At 38.6% G+C, this 26,012-nt stretch overlaps 1 protein-coding gene across 1 annotated transcript in view; it reads right to left on the bottom strand.

Annotated features, from left to right (window-relative positions):
* usp34 (ubiquitin specific peptidase 34) overlaps positions 1–26,012 on the bottom strand; it is a 329,850-nt gene that overhangs the window by 237,771 nt on the left and 66,067 nt on the right. The window contains exons 4-10 of the mRNA XM_059648851.1: positions 24,434–24,484; positions 21,894–22,043; positions 4,749–4,816; positions 4,416–4,608; positions 930–991; positions 658–739; positions 447–539 (exon numbers count right to left, since the gene is read on the bottom strand). Coding sequence (XP_059504834.1) covers positions 447–539; positions 658–739; positions 930–991; positions 4,416–4,608; positions 4,749–4,816; positions 21,894–22,043; positions 24,434–24,484 — 699 coding nt within the window. The remainder of the gene's footprint in view (positions 1–446; positions 540–657; positions 740–929; positions 992–4,415; positions 4,609–4,748; positions 4,817–21,893; positions 22,044–24,433; positions 24,485–26,012) is intronic.

The following is a 26,012-nucleotide window of genomic DNA, read 5'->3' as shown; positions in this document are numbered from 1 at the left end:
TGTTGCACAAATCTGTAATGTACTATAGTCACCTGCTGAAATAAGATAATTACAGCTAATATACAGTCAGCTTTGAACCATTGAATACAGTCCAAATGAAGTACAAAATTTATGATGTTTTCACAAAAAAAAACACGTGCCTGTGTGCACAAGTTCAGAGCTTTGTACTCAAAAGAAAACCCTTCATCAGTATTTCACTGGCATACACAAATTAAGACTGACTTAACTGAAAAAAACATTTAAATCATTTTTTGTCTTAGTGGCATTTGAAGTTGTCTAGTGCTCCTAAATCAATAATATTATCCCTTACAAAATTATTTCCAAGAAAATCATTAAAATAGTTATTTGCGTGCTTTTTTTAAAAAAGTAATTATGTTGTAACATTTGTATGGTACAGTATCTGTTAGGTAAAACATCAGAAGTCCGCAAAATTACTTCATTAGTACCTGTGCTGCTGCCCAAATACAGTCTATATGTTGTGTGCTAAGTCTTCCTTCTGCAGCTAGAAAGTTCAGGATGACTTGGCATTGTTTGATGATCTGAAAATAAAAATCAATAAAATGTAAGATTTGAGAAAGGAGGAAACATGCTTTCCAAACTTGTTTTGAGATGTTCAGTTGATGACAGAGAAAGAAAGAAAATGTTTTCCAGACAAACCTCAATGTGCAAATTTGGTCCAAAGATATGTTCAACAACACTGTTATGAATTAGCCAGTCTGCTAGTTCCTTTGCAATTGACCTGCATGACAGAAGAAATAGGAAAAAGGTTTACAACTCAAGATTTCCTCCATTTCCCTATTCCAGAAGTGCACTGTTAATTTTCTTTCAGAAGGTTCAAGGAGACTTGGCAAACAACAATCACGATTATTTTCATTTCATATAAGCATTTGATGTGGAGTCATCTCTCTAATTGAAACACCTTTACTTACGTTTCAGTGTCTGACACCAAAGATTCATTATTACAAACATCGTTAAATGTGTGAAGTTGATTCTGTCAGGGAAGAAGAGTCGGAAATTAATTTTACAAGCTTATTTTACAGACACCTTAAATTAATTTGCAAATCAATGTGTTTTATTGAAAATGTAAAGTTTATTGATTAATACAATTGTGTGAAAGGGGAAACAGTATGACTAAGGGGTTTGTTGGACAACATGATTGGAAAACAAATTTCTTATAAGAAATATCAAATTAAATATTTCTTCATTGAACACCTCTTCATACCTCAGTCCTGCTATCCAAGGAAATCTGATAAAAAAAAAACTTAGTCATACTCTCTCCATTGCCAGAACACCAATTCTCAGATAAGAACAAAACTGCACACAATACTGATGTGGTCTCACCAAGGCACCATATAATTGCAGCAAGACATCTCTGCTCCTGTACCTCAGATCTGCTTGCTATGAAGCCCAACATACCATTTGCTTTCTCTACAGCCTGTTGAACCTGCACGCTTGCTCTCAGTGACTGAATACCACGGTCTCATTGCACCTCCCCCTTTCCCCACGTCACCATTCAGATAATAAGGTGCTTTCTTGTTTTTGCTACCAAAATGGATAACCTCAACTTACCCACAATATATTGCATCTGTCATGTCTATGTCCACCAACTCAGCTTGTTCACATTACATTGAAGCATCTCTACATTCTCCTCCCAGTTCACCCTCCAATCCAGCTTTGTCTCATGTGCAAACCTGGAGATGTTACATTTCGTTCCCTCATCTAAACCTTTAATAGCAGCTACATGCCACTCAAAAAAAAACTAATTTATGACTACTTTGTTTCCTGTCTGCCAACCAGTTTTCTCTACATGTCAGTACACTACATCCACTCCATGTGCTTTAATTTTAGATACTTAGCTCTATTGGCACCTTATTAAGCACATTTGAAAGTCCAAGTAAACTATGATAATAAAATGCGAGGCTGGATGAACACAGCAGGCCCAGCAGCATCTCGGGCTATGCTGATCAACTCTACTGGTTACATTCTAGAAAAATTCCACTTGATTTGTCAAGCATGACTTTCCTTTCACAAAGTCATGCTGACTCTGCCTGATCCTGTCACTGTTTTCCCAAGTATTCTGCTATTAAATCTTTTCTCATGGGCTCTCGCATTATCCCTACTACTAACATCAGGCTAACCAGTCTATAATTCTGTTGTCACTCTGCCTCCATTTTTGTTTCAATATTATTTCATTAGCTACTCTCCAACCCATAGAAACTGTTCCAGAGTATTTAACATCTTAAAAGATAACCACCAATGCATCCACTGTTTCAAGCGTCACTTCCTTAAGTACTCTGAGATGTAGGTCATCGGGCCCTATGAATTTATTAGCCTTTAATCTTATCCATTTTCCAACCACTGATTTTGTTTAGATCCTTTTTGATCAGATTTGGTGTTCCCCAACATTTTGGGGACATTATTTGCATCCACCTTTGTTAAGGCCAAACCAAATATTTAGTTAATTGGTCTGCCATATCTTGGTGTTCGTAAGTACTCTTTTTTTGACTGTAGGGAACCTACATTTGTTTTCACTCATCTTTTTATTTTCACATACTGATAGATGTTTTTACAATCTGTACATGCCCCCACAAATTTACTCATACTCTATTTTCTCCCACTTAATTTCCTTTATCCTCCTTTGCTGAAATCTAAACAGCTCCCAATCCTCAGGGCTGCTTCTTCATTGGCCAATTTGTTTTCCTCTCCTTGGATCTAATATTATCACCAATTTTTCTTGCGAGCCACGGCCAGGCCAACTTTTCCATGTTGTTTTTGGGCTCGACAGGAATGGCCAACTACAGCAGTTCCTCCATGAACTCTTTACATCTTTGTCATTGTTGTTATCTTTCCAGATAGGCAAAGAGAACCAAGACGAAAGACACTTTCCTTCCTTTAACCCATGCTTTTGGCTTCCTTCAGTAATTAAACATCTCTCAACTTTCAATATACTCAATGACCCAGCCTCAGTCTTCTGCAGTAAAGAATTCCACAGATTCACTACCCTTGGAAGAAATTCCTCCTCATCTATTGAAATGGGTGACTCGCTGCCTTAAAAAGGTAACAAACAGAAGTTTTCGGTTACACCATCCAAGAGTACACTACACAGTTCCAGCCTTCTTATTAAAATGAAGATACTGAAACATTGATGAAGGTGCAAAGAAGATTCGTAAGGATAGGTCCAGAAGTGATAGAATACACACAAGAATCACTCAATAGCTAGTGATATTTACACTGAGAAACAAAAAGGCTGATAAGTGATCCTTCAGATATCTCTTGAAAGGGTTTGAGTGTGTAGCTGGAGATATTACTTGTATGACAAGAAAACAAAATACAAAAGCTAACAAGTCCAATAAGAAATTCAGGAAAATCTTTACACAGAATGGTCAAAATATGGAACTAGTGATCTCAAAAATGTACTGAGTATGAATAAAAGTCAACATTATGCTAATAGCAACTGACAGGATTGCTGTGGGGGTGCCACCTGAACAGAGCATAAATACACGCATGTTTCAGTTAAAGTCAATGACTTGTATAACCGTGACTTGGAAATAAATTGCTACTCCTTTAGTGTCGCTGGATCAAAATCCTGGAACTTCTTCCAGAATAATGGGTCAACCTATAGCAGCTCAAGAAGATAGCTCTCCAACACATTCTCAAGGAAAGTAGGAATGAGCGAATTTTGAGAAGATTTGTAGCTCAGGTTGAGTTCATCAACTAGCCACAAAACAACATGACCCACCATCACTAGTATCCTTACATACAGATGAGGAAGGACACCACTTTGACTGGGACAACACATCCATCCTAGGACAAGCCAAACAACACATACGAGAATTCCTAGAAGCATGGCATTCCAACCGGAACTCCATCAACAAACACACTGGCTCCAAATCAATCTACCATCCTCTGACAAAAAGAACAGGAAATGACATCACCAACCCAAGGAAACCTAAACAGATAAAGGGAAAGCCGGACATAACACCAGCGCTTCATCGGAGGCTCACTGATGATGTTACCTAGAATGTTGACAAAACAGCTTAAAACTAACCTTCCAGCTCAGCGAGCAAACTCACATCCAGAACGTAGGAATGAACTGGCTAGCCCAGCCAACAACACCAACACCCCACGAGTGATTTTTTAAAATATCTATCCTGTACCTTCTATGCAATTCTAAATGAAAGCAGAAACAGAAGCTGGTGGAAAAACTCAGCAGGTCTGGCAGCATCACCGAAAAGAAATGAGAGTTAATGTTTGGAGCACGGTGACCCTTCCTCAGAAAGCAGGTTTTGTTTTAAAAAAAAGTAGCAAATTTAAGCACAATGATAGAATGCAACAGGTAACTAGAACCAATTATAATGTCACAAACAAACACAGTTTTCATTTAGCTAATCAACGTTTACAGGCTGATGACTCACTGTAATCTGACTCAGTCCAGCCAACCTCATAGTTAGAGTTGGTGACATGAAATACTTGAATGCAAGGTCCAAACTTTCTTTATCAAAACACAGTGCTGTATCCAAGGGCTCCTTAACTGTACTCCACATCAAATCGGCCATATTGCGTGCAGCACTTTGTCGCAACTCCTGGTCTGAAAGTTTACACAGATACCTAGATATGAACATTATTTTAAAAAATAACATTATTTTTTGAAAATGCACCTTTAATATTTTTCAAATGAAAAGTATAAAATATTTGCCATATAGTATTTTTGATGGAATTTTAAATGTGTTATCAGTCTGATCGCTCACCTTATAACATAAGTTCTAAAGGGTATAACATGCTGCATAACAGCAGGGATGTGTAACCATATCCTGATCTGTAACATTAAAAAAAAGCATAAACTGTTATAATTCAATTACAAATTAGCTACTTTTCCAGAAATACATTATTATTATTTAGCAAACACATTTATTTTACCACACTAAAAATATTAACCATCAGTTCTAGCATCAAAATACAAGTTTCTGGAAGTGAGACAGAAACCGCATGGTACCTCTTTAGGGTATCAGGAGGTAACCCGGGAAAAACTGACCCAATACGCTATAGCAAGAGTGAAGATACAAAGGAGAAAATAAAAGCAGTGTCACAAAATGACATTAAATGATAGAAAGTTAGTTCAACTGCAATTATACTACAGCACATAATATTAGCACATAAGCAGTTTTTTAAATACAATATCTTGTTCAAATAGCATTTTGTATTTAATGTGCATCATTCCTTATATTGCTTTTGCTGCTGCCCTTAAGTTCAGAAATTAAATAGAATAGCTTGAAAACTTCACATTTCAAACCATACAACTGCTCCAGAGGGGCTATGTTTTCCCACACAAATGGTGTTGAGTGTCTGGAATGGGCTGCCAGCGGTAGTGGTGGAAGCGAGTAGTTTCATCATTTAAGGAACATTTAGATAGGTACATAGATGGGATAGGTATAGAGGGATATGGGCCAAATGCAGGCAAATGGAACTAGATTAATTGGGAAATCTGGGATGCATGGACAAGTTGAGCCAAAGGGCCTGTTTCCGAGCTGTAGACCTATATAACTCCGTTAAACAACTTTACTTCCAAAGTTGAAAATGCCTACATACCTCAGTTCTTATTTGGCTTTTCAACTGAATCAATAATAAATAAAATTTTATGGTCCTTAGAAAATATCTCAATTATTGTTTATAATGCTGTAAAAAGCATTCATTGCTTTTCAATTTTAGCCAGCTTTTTGAATGTTTTCCAGGGGAAGGGGAGGGGAGGAAGAACACACTGCCACTTCCCTTGCATACCAAATAAATGAAAAACAGCAACTCTTTCAGCCAGTCTAACTTCTGAGGCCATAGGGTGGACACAAGCCAAAGCCTTAGGAAGGCCCAGGTTGTAAGTCTCAAGGAGAGTGACTTCTACAACACTGCACTATGCTGGTTGAGTCTTTTCTGCAAGGAATGTACTACCACCACAGCCTTCACCACCTTCCTGGATCAGTATCAGCCACTCACAACCTGCAAAGCCGCTGGATGGACGATTTCAGCATTACCACTCACACCATTACTTAATTATTACTTAGTGCATGCAGCTATACCTTTCCTGCTGGTCCTTCAGTGTACGTTCAATGGTTAACCCTCACCATTGAAGACCTATTCAGATTCTTTATACACTCTAATGAAGGAATCAGCTAGGTTTGAGCACTGAGAACATTATCTGTTCTTTCTTAGTGACCTGTATTGACAGTTATATCTCACAGTTAGGTGAGAAGAATCTTGGCAGTGCCTAACAAATGGTATTCTTTCTCAGTGATATATGTGATAGGTGACTTGAAAGACATGCCTTCTACTGATGGCCCCAGCACTTTGAGGAATGCAACAAACCTGTGGAATGCGTAAGACTTCTCCTTTTGCCTAGTTGGAGACATCACAAGTAATGAGGTCAGAAAACCTGGAAATTGACACACGACCTACCAACTGCAGACTTTCATTGTATCCAAGTGCTGTTGCATATGCCACTAAGGTTTGATTGAAATCACCACATGAATAACATATAGTATTACAGTAACATGTTGTAGTTGCCTTCATTGGCTATTATCAAAGACCCATGAAAGTTACAGTATGGCTTAAGGTCTTAACAATTCTCAGAGGTGGTCAACTGCATCCTTATTACAGTGTAGCTTCCACTGAAAATTCAGCTTTTTTCAAGTCTCTCTACAGCAGGTAACTGCAACCCCTGGCAAACCTTTTGGCAGAGTCCCTCATTCATTATTGTCTGCTACCTCTGTGTTCATGATACACAGCAATTCCACAAACAGTGGGATGCCATGGGAAAAAGACAACTTGCTCCTATTCTTCTTGCCTCATGCAAATCTCTTTAAACACTGATGTCACCTAAATGTGACAAAAATATACAACTTCTTAGGTCTCAGATTTCGAACACAACAAAAAAAATCAGAAAGCTGGGAAGCTTCACTCGAATAATTAAATATTGTGTTAAATATTAAAAACTTATACGTGGCCAAGTAAGCACTGTGATTCACTTTCAACAAGCCCTGAATTTCTGTGTTGACTCTATTTCATATCTATGGAACAAATATCGCAGGTTCATGACATTCAATGCATTTCAATAATGAGAAAATAAGAGAAGCTATTTCACAGAAGCTAGTAGCTGAGCACAGCTTCAATGTCTAGTCATTGCCATTAGCCTCACCACTATTTTTCCAGCAACTGCTGGCCCCTTTGATTTAAAAAAAAGACATGAAAGCAACAACAATCATGAAGGTTCACTGGGCTGTTTTGACAATAATTTGTTCACTGGATCAGGCAAGTTCTTCCCATATACAGTACTCGAAGCATATCATTCAACAACAATTATGAGCAGTGTAATCAAAGGCTGCAAGTAAGATTGTTAGTACAGTGTGGAGCTGGAGGAACACAGCAGGTCAGGCAGCATCAGAGGAGCAGGAAAGGGCTTACACCCTTCAACAGGGCCTTCATCAGTTATAATAGCAACAAAAATAGAAGTAGTTCAGCAAGTCTGACCGCATCTGTGAAGAAAAAAATAGAAGTTAATGTTTCAGGTCTGGTGACCCTTCCTCAGAATTGATGGTAGCTTGGAAAATGTCAGTTTAAATGCAGAAAATAGGGTACGTGGAGGGGGTAAGGAATAAACAATAGGTGGAGATACAGCCCAAAAGAGAGAGAGAAGAGCAGTTGGACAGTCAAAAGGAGTTGATAACAATCTGGTTAGGAGGGTTAATAGCTGTTATTGGGACTGCTGGTGACGAAGAATAGGTAGTGTGTAATGGCAGATTATGTGACAACAACACCTGGTGTGTGGGATAGGGAGTTAGGGCATGGGAGAGGTCAGGCCCTAAAATTATTGAACTCAATATTAAGTCTGGAGAGCTTTGGGGTCTCCAAGCAGAAAATGAGGTGCTGCTCTTCTAACTTGTGCTAAGCTTTGCTGGAACCCTGCAGCAAGCCCGAGACAGACATGTTGGCCAGGGAACAGGGTGGTGTGCTAAAGTGGCAGGCAAATGGAAGCTCAGGGTCGTTTTTTTGCAGGTAGAATGCAGATGTTCTGCAAAACGGTCACCCATCTACGCTTTGTACCCCCAATGTACAGATCACCACGTGTGATCAGCAAATGCAGTGGACTAAATTGTGGGCAGTGCGTGTAAAGGGTTCCTTCACCTGGAAGGTATGCTTGGGCTCTTGGATACTGGGGACTGAGTATGTAAATTGACAGATACTACACCTTCACTGGATGCAGGGCAAGGTGCCATGGGGTGGCATTGGGAGTGAAGGAACAGTGGACCAGGGTGTCCCAGAAGAAATGGACCCTGTGGAAGGCGGACAAGGGAAGGGAAGAGGGTCTGTGCCTAGTGGTGGCAGCTCACTGGAGGCGGCGGAAATGGAGCCTGATGATCTTTTGGATTTGGATGCTGGTGGGATGGCAGGTAAGGACAAAGGGAACCCTATCATTGTTGCGGGGGGTAAGAGAGGGGTGGCTCTTTTCATAAGGAAGCAATGAAGAATTTCAAATCCTAAATTTTTTCATGCTCGTAAATTGTAATTTTTCCAAATTCCTGGTATCATAGTATGATCCAAATAAACCATATTATATCACCAAGGCATTTAATGCTTAGACTTCACCAATTTTCTTTACTTTTCTGGCTAGCTTTGCAGCTAATTAGCAGTTGATAAAACTTTTGCTGTTACATGTTTTCACAAGTGTCACAAAAACTGACAAAATAGAACAGTGCAGTGATGCACCACAGCGAGTCAGTCAAGCAGAGTGCAGCAGCACAGATGTTGCTGGTTCAATTTCCTAACCTGTCAATTACCCGGAAGATGAGGTTTATAAATTGTCCAAACCCTTTGACAAAAACTGAACAGATATGTTCTTCTGCAGTCAGTGTGGGAACGCACAAAAGAGAAGCTTATGAAAAAATGAATAGAATTCTAATAGTCTGAAGATGTCTTTGGTTGGGAAGCAAGTCACCTGTCTTAACATTGTTTTAATTGTATGACCACATTTCTTCTGAGATCAAGAAGCAAGTTAAATACAAGTCTAATCCACTAGTTTTCAATTAATTTTTGCATCAACTGTCAGAATTTCTCCTACTCTGTAACTAAAGTACTGGTACTATAGCCTACACTCTCATTTCACACTTGGCATCTTCCTCCACTTTTATATTGTTCGAGATACAGGAAGCACCCAAATCAAAATTTGAAAGCTACTTTTTTATGCTCAACCAATTTATTAATTCCCACACCACTTTAAACTTAGGCCCTTCAAAAGATTTGGTCATCACAGTCTGCCACTGATGTTTTCACACTGTAGCCAATGCAAAGTGTTTTCAATGATGACCAATGATGAAGTAATTGTAGTTCATCAACAATACGATTCCCAAGGCTATTGCCATATCCTATGGTGCAGGGTAGGCACAGAGGGATACAGAATCAAAAAGGAGTGAAAACATGGCATCAGATTGCCAGTCAATTTAAGTTAGCCAACAGAGGGGCAATGAGGGCACCAAGTTCTGTTTAAAGATAGGATACAGACAGGCTTTGGACAAACCAAATTCTGAATAGTGCAAAGTAGGATGTTCATCACGGAACAGTCACGTTTAGAACCATGCTTGAGGGTTTTAGCATTAAATGTATTTATGGATAAGGGAGGGAACACTCGTAGACTATGTTACAGATCTGGAAATAGGCAAGATGTTAGTCATTCCTTACGTCTTTATTACACTGTACAGTGCACATATTGGGAACTCCAACTTAAGGGCAGTAATTTCCGAACTAAAAAAATTACAACTAGTAGAAGATGCTATCTATCCTGATTTCAAGATGAATCCAATCCAATCATTCTAAACACATTGCAATGTGTCAGAAACTATAGGAAAATGAACTCATTCTGAGCATCTCAACTTATATCAAAACAAATATCTTACAACGCAAATTAACATCTCCAAATAAGTACCTTTCTAATAAATATTCATTCTCAACCTTCAGGTTCCCTAAAATAAAAGTATCAGGTTTTTCAGTCATTGAGGCCTGTGTGGGTGTATATACCATGAAGTCTCAGGCTACGCAAGTCTCAAAAGAACTCTTTTCACACTTACAGGATTATAAAATTAATTCTGCAACTCACTGAATAAGTAATAAAAAGAGACATTTATTTTAGCTGCTTCGGGTTGAAGGGCCAGATTCCCAGGATTGAGAGAGTTTGGATATACTTACCTAAAGTACAGGCAATCCAAAACAAGACATCCTGTTTTTAACCTGTCTGCAATCCAAGCAATAAACCAGTTCTGCATTATCAATGTGTAAAATATAATTAATTAATTATCAGGGCGTTCTCTACTACATGTGCATAAATATGCAGAAATACAATTATGAATAAACCAGACTGACAAAATAACTAAGTGACTACTGAAAAGGTAAAGAAGTCGAAATAAGGAAGAGTAAAAAGATTTAAAATTAAAAACTGAAAGATTTGTGGATGCTATAAATCAGAAACTGCTAGAAAAAACTCAGCAGGTCTGGCTGTATTTGTGGAGGGAAATCAAACAATGTTTCAGACCGTTCCTCAGAACAAAATTTTCAGTTTTTGTTAAAGATTTAAAAATGATGCTTTTGTTAATGACTCAAAGGAAGTTGCAATAACTCAACTGACAAGATACTTAGATAATAAAATGTGAGGCTGGATGAACACAGCAGGCCAAGCAGCATCTCAGGAGCACAAAAGCTGACGTTTCGGGCCTAGGCCCGAAACGTCAGCTTTTGTGCTCCTGAGATGCTGCTTGGCCTGCTGTGTTCATCCAGCCTCACATTTTATTATCTTGGAATCTCCAGCATCTGCAGTTCCCATTATCTCTGACAAGATACTTAGTTAAGTTTGCTAATTTTGAGCTTTAATAATAAAAGTCAGAATATTTTACACAAGACATTCACACTTTTAAAACTTGGTCTTTCAACAATTAAAAATATATGTTGTTTCCGTATTTTCTTGAAGCATTCAGATTAACTTAAATTACAAGCAAAGCATGCTTATTCTGGAGTGGCCTCTTGGATTTCAATGGGCACTGACGGTCTGAGCGTGCCAGGGATGATGGAAACGTGAAGTAGCTGGTCTCCAGGCGGTTGAAAATTTGGTACAAAAGATAGGAAGAGGGCAAAAAAAACTGACCTTTTGTTTCAACCAGAGAGTGTACCCTTCTAGACAATGTTAAAACTTAGTCAGTCAGAGTACCAAATCCTGGTTTCTTTGTGTTCTGTGAGGTTCTTAAGTGTTAACATAAATTCAAGATGGTGCAAGAGCACGGTGACTGTGTGAGCTGTCTACAGCAGATCTTCTTACTTTTACATATAATTGTTCTGCTCTTTTAAACCTCAATTCTAAGTCAGAGTCATAGAGATATACAGCACAGAAACAGATCCTTTGGTACAACTCACCTATGCTGAACAGATGCCCTAATTAAATAAAGTTAGTCCCATTTGCCAGCATTTGACCCATATTCCTCTAAACTCTCCCTTTTCATATACCCATCTAGATGCCTTTTAAGTGTTATAATTGTACCAACCTTCACCACCTCCTTTGGCAGATTCCACACACGCACCACCCTCCGAGAAAAAGTTGTCCCTAGGATCCCTGGCTTTTCCTTATCACTTTTCTTATATCGTAGCACCCTGTTAGCCAACCTCCAGTCTTCCAGCACCCTACCTGTGGCTATCGATAATACAAATATCTCAGCAAGCGAGTCAGCAATCAGTGTTGTACCGTCCCAGAGTTCTACATTACACCTAATCAGGTTCTGGGTTTTTATCTGCCTTTATGTGTTTTAAGACGTCCAGCACCACCTCCTCTGTAATATGGACATTTCTTAAGATATCACTATTTATTTCCCCACATTTTCTAACTTCTATATCATTCTCCACAGTAAACAAGGATGCAAAATACTCATTTGGTATCTCCGCCCATCTCTTGTGATTCCACATTTAGGTGGCCTTGCTGATCTTTAAGGAGCCCTATTCTCTGCCTTGTCCTCAATGTGTTTGTAAAATCCCTCTGAATCTCTGTAACCCTATCTGCCAAAGCTATTTCATGTCCCCTTTTTGCCCTTCCGATTTCCCTCGAAGTATATTCCTCCTACCTTTATACCCTTCTAGGGAATCATTATTTCTGCTGTCTATACCCGACATATGCTTCCTTCATATTCTTGTCCAAAACCTCAATTTCTCAGGTCATCCAACACTTCCTACACATACCAGCCTTGCCCTTCACCCCAACAGGAACATACCATCTCTGGATTCTCGTTATGTCATTTTTGAAGGCTTCCCATTTTCCAGCCTTCCCTTTACCTGCAAACATCTTCCCTCAATCAATTTTTGAACACTCTTGCCAACACTGTCAAAATCGGCCTTACTCCAATTTACAGCTTTAACTTTTAGTTCTGGTCTATCCCTTTCCATCATTATTTTAAAACTAATAGAATTATGGTCACTGGCTCCAAAATGCTCCCCCACTGACACCTCAGCCACCTGCTCTGCCTTAGTTCCCAAGAGGAGGTCAAGTCTTACACCTTGTCTCGCAGGTATACTCACATACCAAATCAGAAAGTCTTATAAACACTTAACACAGTCCGCTCCATGCAAGTCCTTAACACCATGGCAGTCCCAGTTTAATTTGAACTCAGAATTGCTTGTCTAATAACATAATCAGTAGGTTACCAAATTCTCTATTACTGGAAACTGCAGGTAAACTATTAGTGAGTATTCAATCAATTTGAACTGCACCGCCCTTCATTGCAAATAATTTATCACCATTCTTTCTAGTGACATGAAAAATTGGTAAAACACAAGAGGCCACCAGCACCTGTGGCTCTCATTCCTACCTTTTCAGAAGTCAGAATGTTAAAGAGGAATAGGATTTTGAAAGTTAATAAACAACATTCTCTTATGTCTCACAAAAAGGAATTTCAATGTCCTTTCCAGTGAAGGTATTTCTAAATCATCACTCTAAACATGGACTGTAGTTATACAGATGATTCTGGAACTCTGTTTTTCTTAATGGACCCCAGCAGGTGGCTAAGATGGCTTCCAGGGAAGGCAGTCCTGTGAATTCAACACAGACTACGTCAAGCTTGCAGAAGGTTACTACTGAAATCAACCAGGGTAAGGGTCACCCCTTTGAATGAACATATCCAGAGAGCAATCCCCTTTGGAATTTGTATTTTACTGTTATTGGTTTACTCCAAACTCAGAATCAATGAAATTCTACAATTCAAGTCCCCAGGTTTGCAACTTACCAAAGGAAGAACTGCAGGAAACTAGCTATCACAAGCAAGTGTGAAGAACACATCATCTAACTTTCATTGTACAGAGAGGCTTTCAGCTTTAAACCATTTGGGGTGAACAACAGTCGCTGATGTGAATGAAGCTTATTTCTGATAACAAAATCCTTTATTATCCCAAAAAACTAAAAAACAGTCTGCAAATAATGTCACTGCAGAATACCAGCCAACAGATCAAGGCAGTAACGCTAAGCTTTTATTTTTATTTTTAGACTTGGAACTGCTATATCTTAATAAGGCAGCCAGCCTGATCCCAAGCCAAGGTTCATCTATGAATGAAATTTGATCTTCTGACACAAAAGAAAAGGCATCTAACTTTGGGACCTACTGAACATTCAGTTCTTCAAAGGAATCCTGCAATAATGCAAAAATCTGATTCCACCTATTTGAACTTTTCTAAACTACACATTAACAGTGAAAAAATTGTTGTTCTGGGCCCACGAACAATTGCCATCATCCGAGATAAGCCAAATACATGAACCATTAACAAACCTTTAGTTTACAATGTGTAAAAATACACCTTTGTCCTCAACTTTTTTTTTGTGTATGAGTGTGTAAGTAATATAGCATAGATATCTTTAGGATTATTGGGTGAATGAATAATCCTCTACTTAAACCCTTAAAGGCATGGCCATGTTATTTAAATTTACCTAAACTCCAGGGTCTGGGAAATACATGCATTCCCCACTCCAAAACCCACAATAGTTGAGGAAAGAAAGAAAAGGGTACAAAATTTCAGTTCTCTCCTGATCATTCCGTAACAGAGATGAAGGCAATAGTCCTGCTTGTACAAAATTATACATTATTTTCTTGTGTCAACACTTGACCTTCAAACCGCAATTGTGCTGTATTTGCTGACTTTCTCCATAAATGCATTTCACACAAAAAATTACAAAGTGTAATAAGTTATCCACCTGCAAAGCCCAAGGAACCTTTAAAACAGACTTAAAGCCAAGTCTTTACCTTCACTTGCAAACTATCAGTCAGCTGAACTTTATAATTTTCCTCATACACACAAACATGAAATCCAGTAATCAGTTTTAAGTTTAAGGGTCTCGATCAGTCTTTGGTTCATTGCCAAGAAATTCTTCCTGTTTTTGAAAGCTGATATTAGCTGATACAGACCCTGTTCAGAAGATTCTGCAAATAGCAAGTCCTTTCATCTATGTCACAAATATGTCAAAACAGATCCCAGGTTTCCAAACAGCCGGATCTTTTGCAATACAAATTTCCAGACATGCAGGCCATTTTTTAAAACTGATGTGCATTCGCAATAGCAAACTCTGTCATAGAACATAGATGTTTAGGATGTTAAGGTGGTTATCAGGTACGATGTAATTGATAGCAACCTCCTTTAAAATGAACTTAACCTTCAGAGTGCACTGATATAATTGTGCTCAAGTGCCTCATGACAATTTATACACTAATAACACGGTGTGAAGCTGGATGAACACAGCAGGCCAAGCAGCATCAGAGGAGCAGGAAAGTTTGACATTTCGGGTCGAGACCTTTCTTCAGAAATGGGGGAGGGGAAGGGGATTCTGAAATAAATAGGGAGACGGGGGAGGAGGATAGAAGATAGGGTGAGAGGAGACAGACAGGTCAGAGGTCCAAACACTCACGACAAATCAGAGAAAAGCACTTGCCTCATTCGTGTTTTAGAACTGCACAGCATAAGAACACAAAATTTTACAGAATAGGAACAGGCCCTTTGGCCCACAACAGGCAACTCTTTATTTTTGAAGGTGTGAGCCCTAGTCCTAGATTATCTGACAAATGAACCATCACTCTGTTAAGGCTCTTCAGGATCTTGTGTGCTTCATTCAAATCACTCCTTACTCTAAGCTCTAGCAGATAGAAGCCTAACCTGTCCAGCCACTCTCATTACTCAGGGACCCAGATCCCTTTGCATCTCAGGAGTCTGTAACCTCTCATCATTCAGAGAGTGCTCTGTTTCTGTCCCTCCTACCAAAATGGACAATTTCACATTTTCTGACATTATACCTCAGTTACCAGATCTTTGCCTATTCACTTAACCTATCTATCCTTTATAGCTTCATGCCCACTTCCCTCATTAATAATTTTTTTGGAGTAATTAGTCCGTCAATTTTTGCTATTTTTATACTCAATCCAACCTTCTGACTTGCCACTGATCTTTACATAATAATGTACAATGTTTGAATACTATTTCAACACTTCTAGTTAACCATGGATGTTAGGTTTATCCCTTAGGAGCTTTTCTTACTTGCTATACACTCCCTCCTTGCTATCGAGCGATTTGTTAACCATGGATCTGCATGCTTGCAAGGGTGGCCTCATGCCATTTTTCTTTTTTGCCTCATCCAGTTGACCACGCGATCCTTTGAGGTACACAGAAAAGTTACACTAGAGCGGTATCCATGGTAAGTCCACTTCCATATCCCGCGTAGATAAAGAAGGTTTGATGATCTAATTTGTTTATTCTGAATTTTCCCTCATGTCTACCACCGCATTTCTGATGCGACCTTCAGCCTAACTTACCAATTTGTCCCAAGCATTCATTATTATTTTTAGTTAAGTTAAAGAAACTAGTATTCTAGCCCTCAAACTGAATATAAAAAATAATCATATTATGGTTGCTGCAGCCTTGGGGGGCTTTGACTATGAAAACCATAATCAACCCTACCTCCTTGTACAAAACCGGATTAGTATAGAGTGTTTTTCTTATTGGCTCCAGAGCATGTTTTTCTGAGAAATTAGCTCAAAAATCATTCTTTAGCTCCGCAATTTGCTTACCTTTGCCTTTTGACATTTCCAGTCCATTAACTGTTTAAAATCCACACTCACCCCACCCTTCATATATAGATTAAAATTCATACACCACACCACAATCCCACCCCCACCCCAAGATTATCACTTTTCCTTTCTCACAAGTTCACAGTATTTATTCCTTTAAGTTCCAATCTAAACTATGGCCACTCCTGCAAGGCCTGTGTAACAGCCCCCCCAAACAATGTCTTGACTTTATCATTTCTCATCTCTACTCGAACTGTTTCCACATTCTGGTTTCCTCAATTTATGTCAGACCGCTCAATTGCAATAATACCATCATTAACTAACATAGATATCTCCCCACCTTTTCCTAGCTTCTTTTCCTTCCTAAATGCCCTGTTCCCTTCAAAGTTCAATACCAATAGGTCATCCAGCAGCTGTATCGATAGAAATACCAGGCCAAACTTATTTGCACTGTCAGTCCACCTGTTTTAACTAGAATGCTACGACATTCAGATAATCTTTAGTTACATTACTTTTATAACTTATAATAGTATTGGTCAATTTACTTCTCAACAGGTTCAACAGTTCAAATTGAATTTTCCCCGTATTAGGGCCATTCCCCCACAAGCTAGCACCCACTTCTCCCATACCATGCATTAATCTGACTAAGCTGATTTTGCTGTATGCCAATTTGTGCATTGTTAACGCAATAACCCAGATACTACGACTTTTAAGATCTGGCTTAATTTGGTATCGATATAATTTCACTGACAATGCAGAACTTCCTTCTTTGCCTTGGCTGTTTCATTCATACTTGCACACAGCATGACAACTGGATGATCCTCTCCTCACAAAACTGTCTCCAACCCTGTGCAGATATACTGAACCCAGGTACAAAGCAAGCAACACAGCAGGTTGGACTCACGCTCTTTGTGTAGTGAACAGCGTCAATTCCTCTGGTTATCACAGCATTTCTATTTATTCTCCAAATCTGAATGGCTTCCAGTGCCATGATCCTTTAGCTCATCCAATATGTAACCTTTATTCTTTTCCAAATAAGCTGAAAGAACCTCAAATCCACTGGACAACTGCAAGGCTACTGGGTCTATTTACTTGTCTCATTGTTGTTATACCAACACCAGCCCCTCCCCAACCTCTGAATGCTGACTCAAGTCAGAAGAAGCCAATCAAAATATACGAAGGGTTCAAGAAAGAAATAATCCAATAACTTCCCCTCCCTCATGGGTCAGTATCTGTAGTTAAGATGACAGCTCAAACTGAACCAAAGCTCCTCAATCAGCAAACGCATACCCCAGGTGTGCCTGTTCGGGGTCAAACATGTTGCAGCAGTGACAATTGCCCACAACCATCATCCCCACTCCCCAACCCCACCATGTGTCTCCTGTGTTCCACTAAACTGGGTAGCTGTACATGCTCCAACACAAAGTCTATCTGATCCAATTAAAGAGGAATCAGTTTCAGCTAAGTAAGCCCAACTATTCTTCCAGTAGAAACCATCTTAAAACACTCATTAAGACTGAAAACTGCAGGTTTCAGTTAAATGCTAATTAATACCAACTCCAAATAAAATTAGACTTTATAAAAAGAGAGAAAAAAAATTCTCTTACCCACCAAATGCCTGAAAGAGAAAGGTTTGGGTTTTGTGATCAGCAGTTGGGGGCAGAGAAGAGGTGGAGAACCACACTTGCTGCTGATGTCGAAGAAAGTAGCACAAACAAACCTCATGATGCAGAATTCCCCTTTCAAAGCAGCAGTTTCAGTCTGACACCAAGAAAAGGGTATCTCCAGGCAAACAGCAACAGTGAAGTCAAGACAGAGAATAAACCAGGAGATAATGAAGGCATACAGAAAATGTCCATTAATCATGCATGACTTTAATCTTCACATAGATTGGAAAATCAAATTGGCAGAGATAGCCGTAAGGAAGAATCCAAAGGCTATAGTTGGGACAGTTTTGTAAAACAATATGTTGTGGATATAAGCTGCAATCAGGCTATTTTGTATCTGCTAATATATAATGAGTCTGGTTTAATAAATGATCTCATTAGAAGATCCCTTAGGGAACAGTATCCATTACATTATAGAATTTAGTATTCAATTCGAGAACGATACACTCAGATTAGAAACAGGTAGGTTAAACTTAAATAAGGGTGATTACATGGGAATGACGACAAAGTTGGCTGGAGTGGACTGGAAAGAGTTTAGCAGAAAAGACAGTTGAGCAACAGTGAATTATGTTTAAGAAAATAGATTATGACACACAGCCAAGATATCTACTAGTGAGAGAAAAAAAAATTCTAAGAAGCAGATAAACCACCATGTTAACCAAGGAAGTACAAGGACTGTTTTACTGTTTTCTTTCAATTTGATATGGAGTGGCAAAGATCAGTGGTAAACCAAGCAGAGTGTAAAAGATAGGTAAGTATTGCAAAAACTATACAGGTATTAGCCAGAACAGAGTCAAATTCCCCTTATTAAGAAAAGGTATACTGGCATTGGAGGTAGTCCTGAGAAGGTTCATTCTGTGATTGCTGGAATGGAGGTATGTTCTTATTACGAGAGGTTGAGTAGGTTAGGCCTGTACTCTTGAGTTTAGTAGAATAACAGGCAACCTCATTGAAACATAATGGATTCTTTGGGCAATTAACAGGGTGGAGGCAGACAGATTGTTTTAACTAATGGGAGCTACTAGGGCTACAAGGAATAATGACAGACTAAACAGATCACCCATTTAAGTCAGACATGAGGATAAATTCTTCTCTCAGAGGACAGAGAATGGTGGATTTCTGTTCTGCCGAGAGCTATTGAGGCTCGGTCATGAAGCATGTTCAAGTCTAAGACAGACAAGTATTCAATCAACAAGCGTTACGGGATAAGGGAAAAATCTGGTGTTGAGGATTAGCATCAGCCATATTATTGAACGATGGAGCAGATTCGATGGGCTAAATAGCCCAACCTCTGACTCCTCTGTAGTTTGCTAAGTAGCTGATCACACAGAAGTATTCTCATTAACAGCAATAACAGAGGTTTAAAGTATTGAATCCCAATTTAATAGTGAAATCAATTACCCTATTTACAATATTACTGATTCTGTCAAGATGCAAAGTCTTTAAAAATCTAGATTTTTATTGAAGTGGTCTCTTGTTTGGACTTACATTTTTTGCAAATGTTTATTTCATTTTATCTTTAGAAGATTCTGTAGACTTTATCTCAAATGTATTCATTGATTTTTTTCTCAGCCTCCACACCAATGACTTCTCATCCTTGATGATTTCAACTCAGCTTCATTATGCTCTCTTCCCTGAGATTCATCCCCCTATCCTCACTAACAACCCAAATCCCTAAACACTTGTAATTCCCATCAAATCAATCACAGTCAAGGCCTTCTCTGATCACTTGCTTAAATCATTCACCATACTTATCTTACTTCAAAACTCAGACTCTACTACTTTCTGCATCAGCACCAAGGATAACACTCCCAAATCATTTACAATTAGAGCTTTCAAAATTTCAACTGGTTAGCTGTTAAGTCTCTACTCACAAAGACATTTCTGCAACTATAAATGCATTTAACTATACCCTCAACCCCATCTTTAACTCAGATGGTTTAGCTAAACCATTATTCTCTCTCGTCTTGGCTGTTACCCAGTATTGCCTTATCACTGCTCTCTTAAATCCAAGAGATGCAAACTTACACAAATATAGCAGACAAATAGCTTTGTCATTCAACATTAGACCTGAATGGGCAAATTAAGCACCAATGAGCTCAACTCCCATCTACTAAAACTGCTCAATATTTCAATATCAACCTGGCCTCTATCTCAACTCCAAATCACTGTCTGAAACTCCTCTTCCTTATCGCTCAAATTCAAGAAATGCAGGGACTTCTCTGTCACCAGGCTTATGATAGCTGATCACCTGCTATGTGGTGTTCCTTTCCCTAACTCATCAAACCAAACTTCCTCTAAGGTTCTTTCTTACTCTAGCACTAAACTTGCAACTTTCTCACGCTTCTATCCCATCACCCCATCATTCTGTCCAGACACATCATTCCCATTAAACTAACTATTCCTTTCTAGCTTTAGTGTTTGCTGGCACAAAGGCTGTCTTTTCAGAAACTGTGCTCCTCTCTTTCAAAACTATAGGCATCACCTCTTGCCCCAAAAAACCTTTAATCCTCTCACACGTCAGACAAACTCTCCACCATTTAGGGATCAGTAAATTTTTGTTTAAAGTTATTGAAATCTGCAAATCCTAAATGTTTACTTACAAAACAAAACCACATTATGTAGGTAAAAATAAACTAAACATTACTATTAGCAAAGTAATAAAATCGACACACACAACTTAACAATCATCAGTTAAATATAAAAAGTAAACAAACTGTGGTCAAATACTGTATACACAGCAGTTTAAAATTTCAGAAAAGACCAAGACAAATCCCGTGGATTTGACAGCAATCCACCCAGAGGTCAAACTGCTGAGAGTGGCAAAACCCATTTTACATTTTGGCCTCCCACCACAGGGATTTCACTCTTCACTCCTGAAGACTCCAGTTCTTAACTCCCTCCAATGTCACTCTAACTTGGAATGCCTGAATACCTGCCTAAATGATGTGGGTTCAACATAGTCTTGTATGCGGCTCTGAGAGACACTTCCTGGCTTACCTGCAGCTGCGTCTCAACTCTCCTGAGGCCCCTTACAGCTCTACTTAACATGTAGCCTGCAAGCAACAACAATTCCTCCTCATTACTCCGCCAATTGCCACTTCTCTGTAGACTTTCAGGTTACCATATCTCTCCTGGTTCCTGTCACTTTAATTTTCTTAGTTTCTTCTAGTGTCTTGATTGCTTTTCTTAGTCCTGGATCCTGCTCATCACCTTCATCTCTCAGACTCCTAGATAATATTGCCGGTTGTTTTCTTTACCTAATTACCATTTTCAGTCCTATTCAGCTGCCTTCAACTACTTTTGGAACCAGCTTTTCACTATACTGAAATACACCCAAGTCCTGGGGGCTCCGTTATCTAGGGTACATATTAGGTTTTAAAACACCTGGTTTTCATATACTGAGATCATTGCAACCTTGGTAACTTGGATGTCTAAGCCCTTGAAATACTTAAAGGAATACAAACAGGCCCAGAACAGAACATACGTAACTTGAAATGCTGCTACAGAGTGCACATGCACCAAGACATGAGGGCTGGCCAGGAACTGGTATTCTTGGCCTAGACCCAGAGCCCCTGTAGACATGTTTCATAGCAAATATTACATTCTTAATAGCTACCACCTCATTTCAATCTTCCCCTTCAGATTTTCTCCTTCCTCTTTAAAATCCTGAAGATGTTGTCATCTTTTGAACTCATGCTCATTTTATCTGTGCCCCATATTTCAAACCCTTCAACAATTTCCACCCTTGCCACAATCATCACTGGGAAACTGGATATATTCAAGACCAAATCAGGCAGATCCTTGATCTGTAGGGCAGTCAAAGACTTTGGAAAGCAGGCGGGAAATTGGGTTAAGACCATAAAATAGATCAACTATGCTGAATGACACAGCAGGCACAAGGGGGACTATTCCAGCTTCCATTTATTATGTTCTTATGTACACAATGGCTCTTGAAGTTACAAATACAAACCCCTCCCAAAAAGTAATTGGCCTTTCATATAGCCCCATCTGCATACTTATGGATCTGTATGGAAGAGTGACATTTTGACAGATTAGTTAGCTAGATGGGTACTTAATACAATTACATTTTTTTTAAAATACCACTACTTACATTGGATACTATTGTAATAAAAGCATGTGCTATTGGAAACGGAAGAGTTTCAGGCATTCCATATTCAAAACAATCTTTCATAAGTGATAGCCCATTTTTCCCACAAAAGAGGCAGACATAACGAAGCAAGTGCAAAGGTACTTCCACATCCTAAATAGATGACAAAAGAAAATATAAATAGTTATGATGGTGGTAACTACAAATCAATCTTAAAAACAAAATAATTTACACGATATTCAAAATGAAATCGGATATTTATCCTTTCCCTCCTCATCTTTCCCATTAAATATTTTATATTGTTTTCATAAAAGTTTGGCCTGGCATTAGGATTAAAACGTAGGAATGTTATAAAAAGGGTGCCAGAACTATTTCTTAACACCTTTACAACAATTAAAACTTAGCTTCTCTCAGGTTTTGCAGAAAGGTAAAATTAGTGCATGTATTCTGTTGGTATAAACACAGTCAGACTATACTTATCAACACAGAGTTCGATCCTTTCCAATATTTTCCCTGGAAGTTCAGTGGAGGTACAAACATTTACAAGTGAATCCCAATCAGCTAATGCACTATTAGCTGGTTTTGCTTTTGCAATGATTAAATTTAAACTGAAGTTCAGATCTGACAAAATATTCAACTGAAAACCTCAAATTCTTTATTCTTTTTACAGATGGTGTCTGACAAATTGGTTGCCTGTTTTCAGTTAGTATTTCAGACTTGCGGCAGTTGCAAGTCCTAGCATTCTGTTCAGTCTAACGAGATGCTGCATTTACCATAAGAGAAAATAAAAGCAAACAACAGATATTAAGCAATGTACTTCTGAGTTCATACTGTATTATAATATTAGAGCGGCCATTTTAAACATCTGTTGGTCCAATGGGAAATACTTCACCACATTACATGCAAAAATGTAAGAATTTGAGGAGACATTGGGATTTACGTAGATTATAAGCTAGAAGGGTCAGAAGATAAATGGGGTAATTTGATTGATGTGTTTAGAATAAAGAAAGCTGACACAGTATATAACACTTCCACAAAATATGTATTTGCAGAAGGACTTGAAAGAATGGGAATGCAGTGCCATAAAAGGCCATACAGGCACAATCAATTCAGTAAAGGCCATAGAATCAGGATCAAAATGGTTAAAACAATGGCCGAAACATTGAGCTAGATTAGATTAGATTAGGCTCCCTACAGTGTGGAAACAGGCCCCTCGGCCCAACAAGTCCACACCGCCCCTTGAAGCATCCCACCCAGACCCGTCCCACGATAACCCACACACCCCTGAACACTACGGGCAATTTAGCATGGCCAATCCACCTAGCCTGCACATCTTTGGACTGTGGAAGGAAACCAGAGCACCCGGAGGAAACCCACACAGACACGGGGAGAATGTGCAAACTCCACACAGACAGTTGCCCAAGGCTGGAATTGAACCCAGGTCCCTGGTACTGTGAGGCTGCAGTGCTAGCCACTGAGCCACCGTGCCGCCCAGCTAACAAATAAAACTTTTCTTTCTGAAAATAATTACTACTTCAAAATTGATTTTAGAAGAGAGAATTTTACAATCTACATTTAATACACAAACAAGGGCACTTAATTATAGTGGGATTGCAAACTGCAGTTTCATCAGACAACCTTTTTTTTAAATAAAACTTCCAAAGAAGAAGCATTAGATCCACTCTAAACACAATAATAACTTGAAATCAACTTAGCCCCTTATACAGCTAGGAGATCTCATTTTTAAAAATTCATTTGTGGGATGTTGGGATCAATGGCTGGGCAGCATTTCTTGTGCATCCCTAATTGCCCAGAGGGCAGTTAAGAGTCAACCACATTGCTGTGGATCTGGAGTCACATGTAGGCCATTCCAGTTAAGGATGGCAGCTTCCTTCCCCAAGGGACATTACTGAACCAGATAGGTTTTTCTGACAATCAACAGTGGGTTCATTGTCATCATTAGACTCTTAATTCCAGATATTTATTGAATGCAAATTCCACCATCTGCCGTGGTAGGATTCAAACCCGGGCCCCCAGAATTGGGTCTCTGAATTAACAACCCAGCGATAATACTACTAGGCCATTGCCTCCGAAGTTATACTGGATTTGATGATTCCTGATATTGTGTTTTTCTTGAAAGAAAACATAACAGCAACTCAGCCTTTATTTCTGATAAACTAATTTCTCAAAATGCTTTTCTTTCTAACCATTAAACAAAAGTTTAGTCCTGATATTGTGTTTTTCTTGAAAGAAAACATAACAGCAACTCAGCCTTTATTTCTGATAAACTAATTTCTCAAAATGCTTTTCTTTCTAACCATTAAACAAAAGTTTAGTCGTGGCATTTCGTGAATGGACACACAAAAAGCTGAAATTTCAATCATGTATATGTCTACACAACTTTTATATTTGGGTTATGTCAAAGTTAAAGACTTTGTCCTAAACATGTTCTTTATTCCCCCCAAAATGACTACTTATTCATCATATTCTAAAGTTTAAAAAATACAAAATCATGTAGTTATTTTTTTAAAAATGTTACTTACATTCATATCACAAAACGCCCCTAATAAGTTGCTTTCATGTGCTGAAATGTCCTAATTCGAAAAAAAGTTAGCACAGTTTAAAGAAAAAAAACAATTCTTCAAAGTGAAGACAGCACAATACATTCCATGTAGAGACAAGTTATAATACTGACTCAATCCATAGTAGTAGATGAGAAAAAACTTCATTGATAAATAAATAAGTAATAAATTATATTCTACAGGTTCAGTATTTCTTCAATGATAGCAATTTCATCGAGATCAGGTGGCGATGTATGCAAATTAATAGTAGCATTTCAACACTTAAGCAAGTCCAACTTATCCAAATCAAATCAAGGTCTTGTTCGCCTGCACAGGTCCAACTGCATTATTGAAAAGAAAAATAAGCCCTTCCTGAATTGTGGACAATATTTATTAATATCAAATGCATTTATTTAGTGACTTTAATGTAACAAAAACATCCCAAGGTTCCACAAAAGTATGTGAACAAATAATATTTGACAGAGTCATAGATGGGATCATTATGACAAATTATCCAAAATTTGAAAAAGGAGGTATGTTTTTATGGAGAGAAGGTTTAAGGAATGAATTCCAGACTTCAGTGTCTAGGCAACTGAAGAAACAGTCAACTTTAGTATGGAATGAAAACTGGGGACACACAAGAAGCAGAATTGATGGAGCTCAGTTCTCAGTGGGCGGTACGACTGGAGGAAATTACAGAAATCAGGGGCTGAGGCCATGGGTGGAGGGGACAGGGAATTTGAAAGTAAATAGGAAATTCTTTAAAGAGAGAGGCATTGCCGATGGGAAGAGAGCCAAAAGGTCACAGAGCATATAGACAATGAGTGAACATGAGTGAGCATATAGACAGTAGAGTTCTGGATAAAATAAAAGTGTATTGTGTGCATATAAATTGGGATGCTAGCAAGCAAAGTTCCCTGTACAGCGTGCACATCTGCCCTGACATTCTGCACGTGGCAGTCAGCGCGGACTAACTTCAGCTCTGGAAATTTCTGTACAGGCCTTGGGAACCCCTTCAACCAGAAGGAAAATTAGAGGGGACATTGCTGGCAGCAAGGAGAGCACTAGAAAAGTGAATTAACTAACAGTGATTACAATCAATTAATTACTTTTGAAGTGTGAAGTGCTTAGGGACAACTTAGAGTGCAATACACATACAAGTATTTTTGTTATCCAGGTTTGCTCCCTCTACTGTAGCTAGATTTACTGTTTACTTATAGTTCAAGATCCTTAATGAAAATCTATGCGTGGAAACCTTAAGTACGTGCACAACAAATTCCAATTAAAATGTAAATGCTATACGAAGAAAGCATGTTTTTCCACCCTGTGCCATGAAGGTTGTAAGGCAAAGTTTCAATACGCCAGGCAAATTTAAATGGTATTGCCTAGGTTTATTCACACTAAGGTTTAAGATTTCCTTTCAATAGTACAGAGAACACCGGGCTTTAAGGCAATGATAAATCTAATTCCAAAAAGACAAATAATACATTATCCATGCTTAATATATGGCATTTTCCAATTCAGTCAAGTCAGCTACTAAAACTTGTGAAGAACTGTAATT

Source organism: Stegostoma tigrinum, chromosome 9, assembly GCF_030684315.1.
Source record: "Stegostoma tigrinum isolate sSteTig4 chromosome 9, sSteTig4.hap1, whole genome shotgun sequence".
Lineage (NCBI taxonomy): Eukaryota > Metazoa > Chordata > Chondrichthyes > Orectolobiformes > Stegostomatidae > Stegostoma > Stegostoma tigrinum.
This window is presented reverse-complemented; position numbering and strand designations above follow the sequence as displayed.